Source organism: Terrapene carolina, unplaced genomic scaffold (assembly GCF_002925995.2).
Source record: "Terrapene carolina triunguis isolate 2854851 unplaced genomic scaffold, T_m_triunguis-2.0 Scaffold131, whole genome shotgun sequence".
Classification (NCBI taxonomy): Eukaryota; Metazoa; Chordata; order Testudines; family Emydidae; genus Terrapene; species Terrapene triunguis.
This window is the reverse complement of record NW_020664482.1, coordinates 22,056,591-22,073,770: the sequence shown is the minus strand read 5'-3', so window position 1 is coordinate 22,073,770 and position 17,180 is coordinate 22,056,591. Positions and strand designations below refer to the sequence as shown.

The 17,180-nt window shown below is 44.5% G+C and overlaps 1 protein-coding gene across 1 annotated transcript in view; it reads right to left on the bottom strand.

Moving 5' to 3' along the window:
• MSN (moesin) overlaps window positions 1–16,474 on the bottom strand; it is a 70,385-nt gene extending 53,911 nt beyond the window's left edge. Inside the window, exon 1 of the mRNA XM_024197324.3 lies at window positions 16,339–16,474. Coding sequence (XP_024053092.1) covers window positions 16,339–16,350 — 12 coding nt within the window. The 5' untranslated portion in view covers window positions 16,351–16,474. The remainder of the gene's footprint in view (window positions 1–16,338) is intronic.
• Between the last annotated feature and the right edge of the window lie 706 nt (window positions 16,475–17,180).

Genomic DNA, 17,180 nt, shown 5'->3' with positions numbered 1-17,180 from the left:
GTGTGTGTGTGTGTGTGTGTGTGTGTGTGTGTGTGTGTGTGTGTGTGTGTGTGTACACACAGAGTTACAGCAAAATACCCAGAAGTTTGGTGATCACTATAAAAGTCCAGTCTGGTAGTTAGAAGGAAGTCTCTCTCCCAAAGATGAGGGCTTAGACGGTGTTCCAAGACCCCTCCATGGGTGGGGGAGAGAAGAGGGAAAAGTGCTCTCACACAACCACCTATAACTTCTTAGTCAGTTGGGATGGGGCCCTGAAGGGAAATCCAAAACCAAAGCTAGTAGACAGACAATAAGAGGTGGGGGAAAGCACCTGCTGCATGAGTCATTGTGAAGTCTCATGTTCATTCATTGTATTTGAACAATGCAACAGATTAAATTGAATCAGTTTAGACAGAACTCACAACAAGCACATGCTACAGTATCACACAGGCACTCTCCATCTTAAAAACAAAGTAACAGTTTCCACAGCCAAAAGGCAGTTCTGGGCAGTGCAGAGAGAAACCTGAGAGAAGCCCCAAGGACAGAACACCGGCACCCACAGCCCTGGAGTTCTCTGTCCCCGCAGGCACGGGGCCGTGGCTTCAAGAAGCCAGAGAGAAGCTGCAGCCCCGCGCCTGCCGGGGACAGAGAACACCGGCGCCCGCAGCTTGCAGCCCTAGAGTTCTCTGTCCCTGGCAGGCGCGGGGCCGCAGCTTCTCTCCCCTGCTGGGCACTAGGCAGGTGCACATAAATGCCCCGGTGGGTGCCTTGGTGCCTGCGGGCACCACATTGGGGACCACTGTGTTAGAGGCTGGAGGAACAAGGGCTGTGGGAGTTCAAGACTGAGCCTGGCCTACCCCTAAAATTTAGATCCACCTAGTTACACTGCTGGGGGGGTGCCCCACGGGTTCCGAAAAATTCACACATACCTCCCTCCCTCCCCCAAGCACCATAGTTAATCCACAGCGTAGTACTGGCTAGTCAACAGAAGAATTCATCTGTCAACCTAGCTACTGCCACTTAGGTGGCTGGGATTACCTACAGTGTCAGAAAAATCCCTTCCATAAATGTAGGAAGCATCTACTCTATGGCACGATAGCTCCAGCACTGCAGCTGTGTTTGGAGTGCAGACATGTCCTAAGAAAATGAATTGGATAGCAGAGGCAGCCTGCTCAATATCTGGCTATTTTCAATGAAAGTTAATCCCTTAATTCATACAAAAAAAATTATACAAAAATACCAGAACTCACCATGCTAGACTAGAGGCAAACAGTGCTACAGTCCTTTTTTTCCTTTTATTATTAAATGTCCTAAAGGACTTCTATTGTTAAAAAGTTACTCTATCCCTAAGCCATGGATGATTTTCAAACTCAACAGGGCCAAATCAAAAACCATTCCAATTAAAACACTGAAGAAACATCTTCAAGGCAATTCTCTGCTAAATGTTGACTCTCTCCAACCATTCTGGTACTAGACCTGTTTGAAGAGGCTGCTTATAACAGTGCTAGCCCAGCTTTTCCCCTGTCTTCCACACACAGAGTCCTATCCTCATGCAGGTATCAAGCTAAGAACATTTCATCCAGCAGTTGATATTCAGAAAGTTGCAAGCAACTGAAAGAGGGTGGTTGGAGAGAAATGCTTAGGCATGCTGAAGTATATTTCACTAGAGTTTGTGAACACTACAGCAGTAGCATTAAGTCTAAACCCATGTCCTAGTATCAGTTTAGGGGTATTGAGAGAAGGGGTTGCACATGTGTGCACAGCAACAAGTTTACTTTAAAGGTTGCTGGCGCAAGCTTCCTGTTTGGCAGAGTATGGCCACTCGAGTATTTGTCATACCTTTCAGAAAAAGGAAATATTTCAGCTGGAATGAAGACCACCTTTCATACTTATTTTTAAGTACAGAAGCAAAATGCAGCTCTTAAGAGGAGGAGTAAGAAACATTCCTTATTTGCAAGTCAAACCTACTTGCTGAGTGGTTTTATGCTCATGACTAGTGAAGCTAGTTTCTAATGTGCAATTAAATTTAAGAATTCCACACTGGAATGTTTAAGAAGTCATACAGAAAACAAATGCAACTTGTTTCACAGTAGGTGCAAGGAGACCACCAACACAGAGCTGAGACCAGTAGCTACAGGTTGCCCCTGAACAAGCTGCACTGGTCCTTATTGACAGAAGTGGCTATGCTTGGTTAACACCCATACAAAGAGCAAAATATAGCACCAATTCAGAAGGCTACACACATTACATTTGGTAAAACCAAATTAACCCACACAGGTAGAGAGCTTGAAACATTGCAAGGATTGTGTGTCAAATTTCCCCATCTTAGTGATTTAGCATTGGTCAGTTGTTTGAATATGGCAAAAGAGGCAAGTATCTCAACCATTTCCTGGTTAAAGATAGAGTTTGGGGGTCTGAGTAAGGAGTGGAGTTTGTTAGTATTTCACCTCATCTTTGGTTACTCATCCCAAAATTGTAGAATAATCAGCATTTGGTCATTTGTCTTGTTATATTTTTATGTTATGCCAGAGGCACTTATAGCTCAGGACAGGCACTTTAGCACACATGTTACAGAGATAAAGAAAAGAGGAACTTTTTCCTAAGAGGGTTATGAAAGATCCTAATCCAATCCTCTGTTTGGACATGGGGGTATGCAAATTGATGCACCATTTCTGATGGGACTTGCTTGAGAACATGTGACGTGCCAAAGGTTATTAGTCCCAAGCCAAAAGAGACAGTGAGGTACAAGGCATTACAATCCTTCCCTCTTTCAGTATTAATTTTTCTACAGTTACTGCAGATAAGTAGAAGTGTACTACTGTAGACACTCACACCACAGCAACTGGTACTACACCAAGCAATAACCCAGATAGAAACCATGAAGACTCTCACAGACACACCAATTCAAGAATTATCGATTGAAATACGGAACTTCCAGTTTTCTATGTTCTTGAGCAGCTCACTTAAAAGTTAAAGCAATATGCTTTTAAAAGAGGTTTTAAAAGATGAAAATACAATGTGCTGTCAGTTTTGGAAGGCATATGGGCCAAATGACAGCATGCTTCAGCTTTAAAAAAAAAAAAAAAGAAGGATACTTTTTTCTTATTCTCAGAAAATAAGTTAAGGTTTTTCATGTTACTGATACCATCATAACTCTGATAAAAAGAACATGTTACTCCCTGCTCACCAAGAGTTTGCCTGATGGCATTAACAGCAGCAAGATAAATCTAGAGTACTGAACTGTGGTCTTAACAGGTAAGAATATTTGCAGTTTGCAATCACCCTCCATGAGCAAGTCTGCACAACCCTCAAAAATCTTTAACATCTGAGACATTCATATTTGCAGGACTGCAGTATAATTCCTACCATTTTCCAGTTTTAATGGGATGCCAGTCCTTTGAAAACATCTAAAACAAGCAAAGCTGATCAATTTATAATCAAATGAATATTCATCTTCTTTCTGTTCATGCACTGAGCCAGATTACTAGGAATGTAATTATTCATAAGTATTCACTGAATAGTTTACATAAAAAAGTTTCACCCTGTTTGCAAACTTTTCACTGTAATTATTGATTTGTTGTGCATGAGTGGTCACTTAACGGATACAATAAAAGCTTCTGCTCCCTGACTGGATGACAATTATCCTACAAACAGATCCATTTCACTGCTTTTGGTGAATATATTACGGAATTACTTTCGACATTATTTTACCAGCCCTGTGAAGCTCATCAGGTGGGTCAGGTGTCCTTCAGGAGAAAGCAAAGATATTGGATTAAGCTATGTTCCAATTACAGGGTTGATACCAAAATCTAATTGCACATCATATCTTCAGAAGCCATAAGACTTGTAATGTGCAGAAATCGAATAATTCCCTCTCACCTCACCCAAACCATTTTGGAAACCGGTTACATAATACTACCCCCTCCCCACCTCAAACTTGCTGTTCCCTTAGTGCAGGGGTGCCCAATCTATGGCCCACCAAAGCATATCATAAAACCCAGAGCCTGCATCAACACAATATACTAATGGCAGATTCATTAGCCTTTTGCTATCATGTTTACATCATTTTAGTTTACACAAATGTAAACAAACACTACATATAAACAACCTAATACATATGAAACAAGCTGAACTGAATATAAATCAATACAGGTGACTTTAAAATCTTAGATTCCACATATTTTAATGTTTGGCCCATACAAGGTTATGCTTAGGTTTGTGTGACTCTCCTGTGTAATAAGGTTGGGCATCACTGCCTTAGGGCTGGTCTACACTATGCAGCTTTTAGCAACAAGGCTGTCGACACAGCCTTGTTGCTAGAAGTCAGCATGTGTGAATGCTCCTGATTGGTATTTTGTCGGCAAAAATACTTCCAGCCCTGCGAGCGGCAGTAGCTTTGTCTGCAGGAGAGCCTTCACATTGCCACTTGCATCGGCAAAACTTTTGTCTTTGGGGGTGGGGGGGAGGGGCTTTAAGTACCTGTGAAAGACAAAAAGTTTTGACAACAGTTGCAGTGTAGACAAGCCCTTAGTGGAAATCCATTCACATGTGCTGTAGTCAAATATGGCTCTTTGAAAAGGAAAGACCAGATTTAATGCCTGGTTTTCAAATCCTTACAAGTGCTACAGCAGACACTCTTTATAAACTATAGCAAGTGTGAAGTGAGTCCTTAAACTGCTGGCTAGCAAACTGTGAGCTTAATGCAGTTTTTCTTTAAGTGAATGCCTGTCTGCACAGCCAGTGATCCTTACTGTCTTTCAGTAGGTAGTTTACTGTTTGGATCCAGTTTTAGGAATCCAAACTCTGCAGAATTCAACTCAGTATAAAGTCAGTCCAGACTGCTTTTTTAAAATCTATTTTCTTGACAAACCTGGACTAAGCCTCTTTGGAGTACTGCAACATGGAGGGAATTAAGAACTAGTAAATAAACAGAAGAGAGTCACCAAAACGGTTTTTTTAAATCCATCAGAAACTTTAAAAGCAGCCCATGGCTGACTTTGTAATGCAAAATAGTAGAAGGTTATGCTAGTTTATCCTACTTGGCTATCTTCCACTATCTTCACCCTCCACAACAGAATGTAGTTAGCATGTAGGTATACAATAGTCTTTTTTTCAAGGAGCAATTCCTTTCTTAATACAATTCCCCCCCCCCAACACTCCAACGATTATATTATGGGACACAGTTGAGACAATTTTTTCCTACACTGTTACTTGTTTCCCCTTTACCCTCCAAATAGCTGCAGATTTCAATAAAGTTGAACATTCCATTAACCTGATCTTGATTACTGAAATATATATGGTACCTTATCAATTGGTATACCCATTTTGTTAAATGTAATCTTTAAAGTAATCCTTGAAGGATGTATTTTGTAGTTAAACTGTTCATTCGGTAACCATATTTTTCCAATGTCAAAATTTAGGCATTTTAAATGCCCCATCATTGTATTATGAACTTCCTGATAAAATTAAGACTTTGATAAAATTTACTATCTCTACAAAGTACTGTATTCTCCCATCTATCCTTTAGATTAACACGCAATCTGGACAGTGGCTTAAATTTTGTTTTCATGAGCTGTGTTCACCAGCAGCTCTATCTCAGCAAGAAGAGCTTAATGAGGGCTGTGCTAACTGGTTTATCAGATACAGTTTATTTCCTTCAGAGACCACAGTCATAAAACCCATCTGTATATTGCACACAGGTTGAACAGTAAAAGAGTGCTTGCATTATAGGACATAGTAGTTTAAATTAAGAGCTCATGGATCTGCACTTTTCCTGAAACTCTAAGTAGCCAAAGCATCCTGAACACTGATTAAGTTTAAAGGAAAACTGCAGGAACTTTCCAGAAGTGCATTGAAGTTTGTCTCATTTCACTATAGCTTCTTTAAGTGCCTCTATGTTCCTCAGAAATACCACTTTGTATCAATTAAAAAAGCCAAACAGACACCCATCCCAGTATGAGATACAAGGATATTAAAGTAGAGGAATTTTCCTGTGGTGAAAGTATACCAGTCAAAAGGCTGTACAAAGGACTGCAGATTTTTACAATACCAATGACTTCTGCACCCAGCATGTAAACAGGTAGAAAAAAATGTCAAGATTTAGTAGAGAAAAGGGGGAGATGAAAATACTTTGCAAACTCTAGCAGCTTCCATTTTCCAGCCTGCTCCAGACAGACCTAAAACACATACATATTTCTTAATGCATTTATTTAGATCGTTTTAAAAAGACCAGATTCTGGAATTGCGCCAATTGCCATGCCAAGTATTTTTTTTTTAAATCTAAATTCTTGTCAGTGTTGCTACCTATTTAGTAGTATAATTATACTGCTATATTTCTGCTGGTCTACATGGGAAATTGACAAGCCCTAGAACAGACAATAAAATTAAGGGGCCAAATTCATTCTTAGTGTAAACAAAAGTTACATCAGGGATGAGTTTGGCACAGCTTTTGATGCATTATATTAAGCCACATGAAACCATAAAGTTTTAAATAACTACTACATCACTGATGAGACTACTCACTGCTGGATTTTTCCTATATTGAATAATTTCCTCAAGTTAATGAGACCTTCCTAGCCAGAGGAAAGAGGGCAGTGATTCATAGTGGTAAAGCAAGAGGGAGGACGAGAGGGGTTGGGTTAGTGATTTTCAGTGTCAGACATGTCTCATAGCTTCAAGGAATAATCTAGTTTGTTTCTGGAGCAGAGTTAAGAGCTTTCTTTAAAGTATGCAAGGGATCTCAAGGAGATTCTGAATTGTTGCTTGCTAAGGGGCTGCAACAGGCAAGGGGTCTGGGTCATTTACCAAATTTATAGTCCAGTCTGTATTTTGTGGGATTCACATACCACATTACTGAAGTTAAACCCAGGTCTCTTACCACATTGTACCTCTGTTCCAGCAATGCCAGTTTTGATGCCTTGTTTCTCCTCTTCCACCCTCCCCAACAGTCTTCACTTCATGCTTTCTTTCCCACAACTCCCTTCACTGATCTGCACAGCAACTAACCTCTCCATTCAAATTCCTGCTCTTAAGCTACTAATTACTAATGGCTGGTGCAGGGGTGGGCAAACTTTTTGGCCTGAAAAAAGAACAGGAGTACTTGTGGCACCTTAGAGACTATCTAATAAATTTGTTAGTCTCTAAGGTGCCACAAGTACTCCTGTTCTTTTTGCAGATACAGACTAACACGGCTGCTACTCTGAAACCTTTTTGGCCTGAGGGCCACATCTGGGTATAGAAATTGTATGGCAGGCCATCAATGCTCATGAAATTGTGGGTTGGGTGTGGGCTCCAGCAGGGGGCGTGGGCTCTGTGGTGTTGCCAAAAATGAGGACTTCAGGGTGCAGGAGGGGGCTCTGGGCTGGGACTGAGGGGTTCAGAGGGTGGGAGGGGGATCAGGGCTGGGCAGGGGTGCAGGCTCTGGGCAGTGCTTACCTCAAGCAGCTCCCAGAAGCAGCAGCCGCCACCGCATGTCCCCGCTCCAGCTCTATGCAGAGGTGTGGCCAGGTGGCCCTGCACACTGCCCTGTTGCAGGTGCTGCCCTTGCAGCTCCCACTGGCTGTGGTTCCTGGCCAATGGGAGCTGTGGGAGCAGCACTTGGGGTGGGGGCAGTGTGCAGAGCCCCCTGGCTGCCCCTACATGTAGGGGGTGGACAGGGGACATGCTGTTGCTTCCAAGAGCCACGTGGAGTGAGGCAATCCCCTGACCCCCCTCCCTGGCTGGAGCAACAGAGCAGGGCAAGCTCCAGACCCTGCTCCCCAGCAGGAGCTCAAGGGCCGAATTAAAATGTCTGGAGGGCCGGATGCAGCCCCTGGCCCATAGTTTGCCCACCCCTGGGCTAGTGGAAGAAGCAGCTGGATACTGCCAGACACTCCCACCCCCACAGTGTATACATTCATTCTACTTTCCCCACCTTTCAGACACTTGTCCTTCTACAAAGTAAGCTCCTCAGGACAGTGACTGTTTTCTTACAGGTTTGTATGGCAACTAGCACAACTTTGGGTGCTGCTGTAATTTAAGTCTGCAGATTCCTGCAGGAGCCATCCCACTGTCCTCAAAAGATCCAGATTAGTATTTAGTCAGCTTGTACCATCAAGTTTAAAAACCCAAATCAGGATGGCCATTATGACACCCAAATCTGTGGGTAAGAGAGAGGTACCTAGGTGAAGGTAGACTAAAGAGTATCCTATGGCTGGGCAGTAAGACAGCAAATGTTGGATCTCCCCCACAATATGTTACAGCTACACAGGGTGGGGTGGGGGAAGAGGGAGGGTTTCAAAGCCTAAGAATCTTGCTTAATTTCAGTTACCAAAATTCAGAACAGTTGCAGCTGATTCTCCTCCTCCTCCTCTCTAGAGCTATGGTTTTATCATCATCACCACCACCACCACCACCCCCCTTTGCCAATGACTTATTTTCTACAAATATTTGGCAGTGGAGTTGGAAGATATATTAAGCATTATAGCAAAAGAGAATCAGCATTAGCTATTGCAGTCAGATGGATGGGTTTATACACCCAGACCATTCAGCAATGCCACAGTTGAAGTCAGTTTTCAATAAGGTTTAAGCCACGGAAGTGCTTTTGTGAAACAATTCACAAAAAAACCCACAAGCATTAGACTTAAACTTCAGGCTGCTTTAGAAGCGTAAGATCACTGTAAAAATACAAGCCACTAATATGGCATTTAGCGAATCTAGTCCACAGGTCTTCTGTTGTTCTAACACATCCCTTAGGAAAAGCAAACCACTAAATTGAATTATTCCTGGGTGGGGGCTTTTTGGGGTGGGTGGGGCTAACTCTACTACAGAGGCCCCCTGAAGAGTTTGGCGCACCACATTAAAAGCAAGCATGTGAATGAGATACTTCTGGGGGTGGGGGAGGGAAAAAAAGAGAGCCTGAGGTAACATACAGGGTATGTCTACACAGCAACTAGACATTCATGGCTGGCCCATGCCAGTCAATTCTGGCTGTGGGGCTGTTCCACTGCTGTAGAGACTTCTGGACTCTGCTGGACCACAGGCTCTAGGACCCTGCAAGGCAGTAGAGTCCCAGAGCTTGGGCTCCAGCCCACACCCAGAAGTCTACATAGCAATGAAACAGCCTCACAGCCCGAACCCAAGTCAACTGGCACAGGCCAGCCATGAATGTCTAGTTGCTGTGTAGACATACCCACAGAGTTGTGAGAATCTTGGAGCCCTTCTCCAAGCAGGCCTCATTGTAACCGTTAGGGTTATGATTAATCTCAAACAGCAGCTTTATTGTGCAAAAATCAGGGAGGCCCTTTGGCTGCACACAGAGGAAGAAAAAGAAAGTCAGCCAAATAAGGCTGTTTGAGTGGTACCAAGCCAGGAAAGGGTCCAGGAGATGACGTGGCTCAGAGGAAGCCTTTAGTCATCAGTTTCCTTCAGAAGCTGGAGTGGAGCCAGAAGGCACCTCTCAGACATCAAATCTCACAGTGAAGAATATCAGTCAGTTGAGAGCAGAGATGCTCAGATGCCAGCAGCTCATGATGAAAAAGCAGCTTTAAAAATAAGTCACAACAGGCTAATAAGGAGTCCCTCCTTCACCTTACGAAGTTTTGGCTAACTAGCTGTACTTCCTGCTAGTTGCACAGGGCTAAGCGAGCTATGCAGAGCTGCGCAGCAAGATTTTGCTTCACACCAAATATTATACATGAGACATCTGAAACAGAGAGCTTCCTCTTGAGGCAGCTGTGCCATTTCCTGTCAAAAAGGAGTCCATATTAAGGCATCTTAAGCAGGGATATTTCATTTTTTTTTTTTAAAACAGACTATTCTTTACCTTCAGAGGGGATTAATCAGACACATATGAAGAAGCAACAGAGTCAGCATGACAGAGAAAGCACTTCAACCCCTGCTGCTCCAAGGAAGGAATTGCCTGCAATTCAATTGGAAGAAAATACTCTGGTGTTTGAGAGAGGTGCTGGATTAGCAATCCTTGGGAATTAAGTGTTCTGTTTCTCCACAGAATTATGGTATGAATAGCAGCTGTGAAAGCATACCCATGCTGCCTTTTTAAGTATGCTTCAACACTGATCTAGCCATTATGTTCTTAGAGAACCTAGAATAGTCTGTGGTAGCCAAGGTCCAGAAGTGCAGGGGGATGGGGGAGTTCAGGCTCCGGCTCATCAATTTTTTGCCACTTCTGTGGAGGCTAAGGGGATCAGTTATAGTGGCGATTTGCCAGGTGGACACTTGTCCAAGAAGTGAACAAAGACCATGAATGTATTTCAAAAGTCAGATATGAAAAGATGTTAGTGATAACTTTTGGTCACTACTCAGAAGGGTCAGGTCTGGAATTCTGCTTTTGCACGGTGGTTCTCTGCATGACATGGCCAGCCAGATATGCTATCCAAAAGGGTTCTCTTTTCAGAAGGGAGAGTAAGGACGAAATGCTGTAGGGAAGTTAGATATGCAACAAAATGTAACTTTAATTGGTTTGGTCATTTTGGAGATTAGATTTGCCACAAGAACCCAAACCAAATTTATTCAGCTTCAGACTTTTGGGGATTTAGAAGGAAGCTCTTGTAGAATTCTACTTCTCCCTCCTCTCCTAATCCCCAACCCCACCCAGCCAAAGAGGGAACATACCGTAGGACTTTGTTTTAAAGATGATTTTTTTCAAGTCATCTGATGGTACTAGGCTATCCCACTATTAAGAGACATTGATAAGTAGTCCCCCTTTTGTTAGTCGCAACCAAGAATTTGGTTGAATGACTGAATTCCCATTCCCACCACCAGACACCATTCTAAATCAATGCTGAGGCACTCAGGCAGAGGCTGAGGTTGTAAGGGAAACTTGCCCTGCCACTGGCTTGTGTGTGAGGAAAAATGCACCAGAACTTATTAAACAAATCAATGTTATTTTACCCATCAACTGGATTTTGTAACCCCCTGTGTATTATTTAAATGCCAGAGTCCAGAAAATCCTAGTTAATACTGTTTTGAGTCCATTCAGCTCACCCCACTGTGCATAGGTACAACTGCACATTATATACAAGATGCAATACAGAACCCAAATATGCCTGCAGCACCAAGAAACCATGATAACTGCTGTTCCAAAGGGATTAACATTTCAGAGATTGCTGATCTGCAAAATAATCAGCCCTTTTGTCATTTGACCATTCAGCTTCCACTTCTTTTGCCCATCACAAGTATTAAAGGATTTTGGGGTAATAAAGTTTTATTAATGGAGACATTTTAGTCAGAGTGCTTGATTTTACCCCCATTTAAAAATTCTAAAATAAAGACAAATTTCTTAATACACCACTATTTCCAGATAGTCCGTGTTAGTCATTTTGCTGGAAGAGAGGCAATGGGACAGGAAGGGAGAAGGGAATTTTCAATAAAACAATTATGTTTGCCACAGGAGTTTGTTACTGTACCAAAACAAATCAATTGTATACTGGTAGGGTACCATACCTGAATATGTTGTTTTAGATGTAGCCAATCATAACCCAATACAATTTGAAGTTAAAAAAAAAAGTATTTGAAATTCCCAGATGCCTCGGGCAATCTAATAGATTTCCCTGAAAAGGAAGTTCTTTGGAGGCTCTCAATGCAGCCTTTTCATTTTAGGCCCTATCAGATAGACTGCAGAGCAGAGGGACAATAGATTGCAACTTGAGTTTGCATAACAAGCTAGTGATTCAGGCAGCCAAGCTAGATCAATGCTTAGACAGCACTTTTCAAAGTTAGACAAGACTCCCAAGTCATAAGGAGCCTCAGAATGGAAACCCTTTTGTTCTGTATTAGTTAAGACAGAAGACAAGATATTTGGGATGCCTTGAATGTTCCTTGGCAACACATCAGGATTTGAACCCAGATCTCCAGAGGTGCAGAGAATTTGTCTATTATAATTCACCAGGCATTTCATATGGTTGCCTCTCACTAGACCCCCAAAGTCAAGTCTTAGAGTAAATTCTGTAACTGTATAAAATAGTCAAGTACATGTATAACACTGTATGCAGTTACTGTACCATTAAGATTTGAACAGATTGTCAGAGCAAGAAAATTCAGTGATTCAAAGAATGTTAGAGAAACTTGGTCAGTATTGTTTGGAAAGGAGGCAGCAAGAGAAAAAGTATATACAATATTGGAGAATCACAACGGAAGAAGCCACAAGGATATTTAAGAGTGACAAAGTCAAGGGCCACCAATTTTAACCAAAAAAGGAACACCGGCCATTATAAGGACCTTAAGCAGCAGTTTTGCTATACTGGATTAGTGGGAATATAGAATAGTGAACCAAAGGCCACAAAATTAATTACTCTTCAGGGAAAAAAGGCTTAAACTGACAAATTAGTAAAATGGTGAAAAAGTTTTCCCCATTTTCTTTTATTAAAAGCTTCCATATTTCTCCAATTAGATTTTCTTTGCATGGACATTTTGGGTTAGAGGGTACTAAAGGGCTAATGCCCTAGAGACTCCATCTACCAGCCAGCAACATTTAAATGCTGCTAACACAAAAAGCAGATGAGCACTAGCCCAGGCCTTGCTTATAAAATGATTGGGCCTGGTCTACAAGAGCCACTGTTCTGTGAAAAGCCAGTTCTGGCTAATCCCATTCCCCTGTGGTGTAAATGAGGTTGTAGAGTGATTAAGAACTGAGCTGTTTAAGACATAGTGATGATGAGCAACAAGTTTTAAGTGGCCCAACTGTCTTTACAGAGTAAGATAGAATCACTAACATCCAAGTTAAATGAATATTTGTGTGGGACTTATGCTTATGTTTGTTACACTGGACCTGGTAATCCACTCAAAAGTAAATCAGAGCTAGTTTATTTTTTTTCCCATTTACAAGCCAAGGTCAGTGACAGTAAATCTAACTCCTTATGTCCCCATTTAGTAGAAACACGAGAAAAATACTAGCTCTATGAAGCAATGCTTCCCCCACAGGTAAGCTCCTTTTAATAGCTTTAAGTTATTAAATGAGGTTTTGAACCAGCTTTCACAGTGACAGCTCACTCACCTCAATTAGGTTCTGGAACAGAGTGTAGTGTTCAGCTCTACCAAGCATGAAATGGTTAGAGTGACAGAAGCACTAGCCAGTCACAATGAGACCAGCTCCCACTCTTTGCCAATAAGCAAGGCTCTAATGACAAAGGGGAAGAGTCTTCAGTGCTTTGGATGACTTGGGAAAGCCTTTAAACAGTCAACCATCTCCTCCAATATGTGGGAACAAAAAAAAGCATATAGCCTACTCTTTCATGTAATCCTTAACTGCTTACACTGCATACATCACGCAGATCTTTCAGAACAAGGAACAATGGTGAGCCAGAAGCAACACCCGTTTAGGATAGCTCTCTAAATTCAGCTGTGAAGCCAGATGCAGTTTTCCCCAAGAGTCTGGCAGGATTAGCAGGCATTTTCACAATGGACTTTCTACATATCCTGTATAAACACCAATGTGCCAGCCACCACCCCATAACAAATCTTCTTGGGACCAGCCCTTGGGAGCCATTTCCCGCCCTTGATCACAAATATGCTGACTGCTTGACAAAGAGAGCCCATGTACATCTCAAAGGTCACAGGTAGCACTAGTTCAAGGGTTAACAGAGTGGAGCTTTCCTTCCTATTAATAGTGCACCAAAGTTTAATGCCATTTGGCCAATTCCAAAAAGTGATGGAATGGCTGAAGGAAGAGTGATTTCTATCTAGCTCTGTTAAACTTTAGCCTGGCTGGTAGATGCTTAAAAAAAACTGTAACAGTCTTTGATGCTTAGACCAGACAGTGACCACAGCAGCACATTTTCTGAGAGTCTGATGAAATTCTATCAATTTTTTCCTGCCCAGCCAGAAGTGTTCACTGAAACGTTTGCTCCAACTGGCTCCTCCACGATTTATTTTTGCGATGGGACTCATACTACAGCTATGTCTAACTATTAGGAGGTTTGACCTTGATTTGAAGGAAGAAAGTAGCTCATATTTTACCCTTTGAATTTCAGCCATTTTGTTTAAAAAAGTTTTAAGAAGGATGACTACTAATAGTGTGCTACTTTCACCTAGAGAAATGGTTACATAGTTTTGCCTATATTTCCTGTGAGTCACAGATTGAAAATGTTTGAACTATAATTTATCTGCAATGCAGGCTGAAGTGTCATTTTATTTTAGGTCTGCAATTATAACAGACAGGCCAGGAAACAGGAGGGAAGCTGGCTACTTGCTATTGCCTCATTCCAATGAGCCCACAATTCTGCACTTTGGTAGCTAGGTGCACATTTAAACAGCCAGCTTCTAAATCTGCTTCAGAATCTGAAGTTACAACATACAGCAGATATGAAGTGCTTGGATTTTCATATCTGCATCTATTTGAATTGCTCTGAAAATAGAATCAAGCCCCTGGGCAAAGAGGGGGAAGCAACGGAATGAACACATGAACTCAGTCTAGGGCGTGTGTGAGATTCTGAAATTGCATCAGGCACTTTATTACAACATGGCACATAAATCTGGATACAGCTTGTTTGCACGGTAACCATATCCATCAATAACTCCTGCAGTATAATGGAAGTACTTCAACCCAAATCACATTATCTTCATAAGTTCAGGGTAGCTTCCTTAGATATAGGTACTTGCATGTTTTTCTATGTTTAAAAAAAGGGCTGTTAGTCTACAAACTACATTTAAAAAAAAACAAAAACAGGACAAAGTTTTAACTGCAGGAAAATCTTCAGACCCACAAGTTTGATCCTTCCATTTTCCAGTAATGGAAAATAAGTACTAGTTCTGAGTCCAAGCAAGAGAAATTGAAAATAGAAAAAACTCATCCTTCTTATTCATCATTAAACTCCTACTACAAAAAGAAAGTCAAGTATGGACTTGACAAAACTTTCTCAAGCACTCGGTTCTCCTTAGCCAAGAAATACTTTTGAATCAAGTTGGGACAAGGCTCCCTAGCAACTCAGTCAAACAGAGACTTTAAGTATGAGTTATAAAGACACTAACCCCTATGTTCTTTATGGCAGAGATTTAGCCATATTGAGAGTTATGAGACTACATCCTATATGCATTTTTAACTCCCTATACTTTGGCTTTAAAGAGGTCAGTAAATTTGTATTCAGGAAATACACTCATAAGAAGATCCCTGAACTATAGAAAGGCTTCAAGTATCAGGGGTTAGCCCTGTTAGTTATAGAAAGGCTTGTAAACTTGTGTAGGCTGAATAAGGCCCTGTCAATGGTGGAGACAGATAGAAAGAAAAGTCTGATTCAAAAAGAAGAAAAAAAGAATGAATGCTTGTGGGTAGTTTCAGGATAAGAATTGCAAAACTGCACAATTAGTCAGTCAGCCACCTCCACCAAGGGCAGCCAAAAGCAAGTCTCAGTGCTGATTTCCACCACACACACCCATCACCCATGGACAGTCATCTCACAGTTAGCGGCTCATCCAATGGAAGCTGGGCCAACACAGCCCAGCTCTTCTGAAGATTCACTCCTCCCTCATTTACAGGGCAGAAACTCTTACCCACCCACCCACCCCCCGCCCCCGCTGTTCTGGGAAGTCTGACTAGTATGATAAGAACTCGGGGGGGGTGGAGGGGGGTACAGTATTTACTCCACCTCCAATTAACACTTTTTGGAGGGCAGGGCTTGGTTTGAAAACCCGGCAGGAACCGCACATGGTCCACCATGGCTGCCCACAGCCCTACCCACGTTTTAGCGCGTGTCCACGCCTCGGAGGAGCTCCTCCCGCCTATGACTGTGATCATTCACGGGAGACTCAGAAGCTCGGCCCGGCCGCCTGTTTCGCTAAGTAGCTAGCCAGAGAGCGCGCCCCTTCATCGATCCCGGGGCAAGGCAGCACCCACGGGTACAAGATTTCGGCCACAGCTGTCTCCCCCCGAGCCAATCCCCCACCCCCCCGGGCAGCGGTGGCAGACTGTGCATCGGGCCCAGGGACACCCCCTTTCCCCCCCGAAGTTCAACTGAAGAGGGAGTGTTGCTTGTTTTAACAGGAGGACACCACCCCCACCCCGGCTCCGCACATCAGATACCGGCCAGCGGTGGTGAAATCCCCGCCGCGAGAAGGGAAACGCCGAGTTGAACCCGGCCGGGGGGAGGGCAGGGCTGAGCCGGGCGGGGGCCCGCCCTGCCCCCCCCCCCCCGAAACGGAGCTCAGTCTCCGCTCCCCCTCCCGAGCCCCCAGCCCCGCCCGAGCAGCGCCCCCAGCCCTCGCCCCGGGCGCCCGCCAGAGCCCCGCTGGCACTGCGGGGCGGGGAAGGGTTGCGCAGGGAGCGGCCCGCAGGGGCAGAGCGGAGACGGCCGCTTCCGTTCGCCGCCCCCAGCAGCTGCGAGCCCCCCGCAGCCCGGCGGGACGAGCCCAGCGCCCGCGGGCACCCACCGTCTTAGGCATCTTCCCGGCGGGCTGGACACGGCGCTCTCGGCTCCTCCGCTCCGGCTGCTGCGGACTCCGCGCTTCCTGCTAACGGGACTCGTCTGCCTCTCCCGCGACGACGCAAACCCCACCCCGGAGCTGCGGCCCCGCCGCCCGCCTTTATTCTGGGCTGGAGCTGCCGAGCCCCCGCCCCTGGCTGCCTCCCCCGGCTGGCGCTGCCTGCACCCCGCGGCCGGCCCGGTCTTGCAGCCAGCGCCCGCCCCCCCAGCTCCGGGCGCATGACCCTGGGCGGGCCGGGGTCCCAGCACCCCACAAGTCATGTGTGTCCCCCTGACCCTCCCCGATCCCCTCAGCTGCCGCCTGCACCTCAAACCTCTCCATGAACCCTGTCTGATCCCTGTCTCCTCTCCCCCCAAACCTCGCCCAATTTTCCCTGCCCCCAATCTCCATATGCCCCCACACCTCTGGTGTCCCCCTGCCCCAATCCCCTCTGCCCCCACACCCCGTGTATCTCCCTGCCCCCACCCCCTTCTGCCCCAACACCCTGTGTTCCCCTACTTCTAATCCCCCTCTGCCCCCACACCCTGCCCCCAATCCCACTTCTGCCCCCACAGCCCTGCGTGTCCCCCTGCCCCAATCCCCTCTGCCCCCACACCCCTGTGTATCTCCCTGCCCCCATCCCTTCTTCCCCCAACACCCTCGTGTTCCCCTGCCCCCACATCCCTGCGTGTCCCCCTCCCACAATCCCCATATGCCTCTACACCCTGTCTCCCTGTCCCAGTCCCTCTCTGCCCCCAACACCCCTGCATGTCCCCCTGCCCCCAATCCACTTTCTGCCCCCATACTCC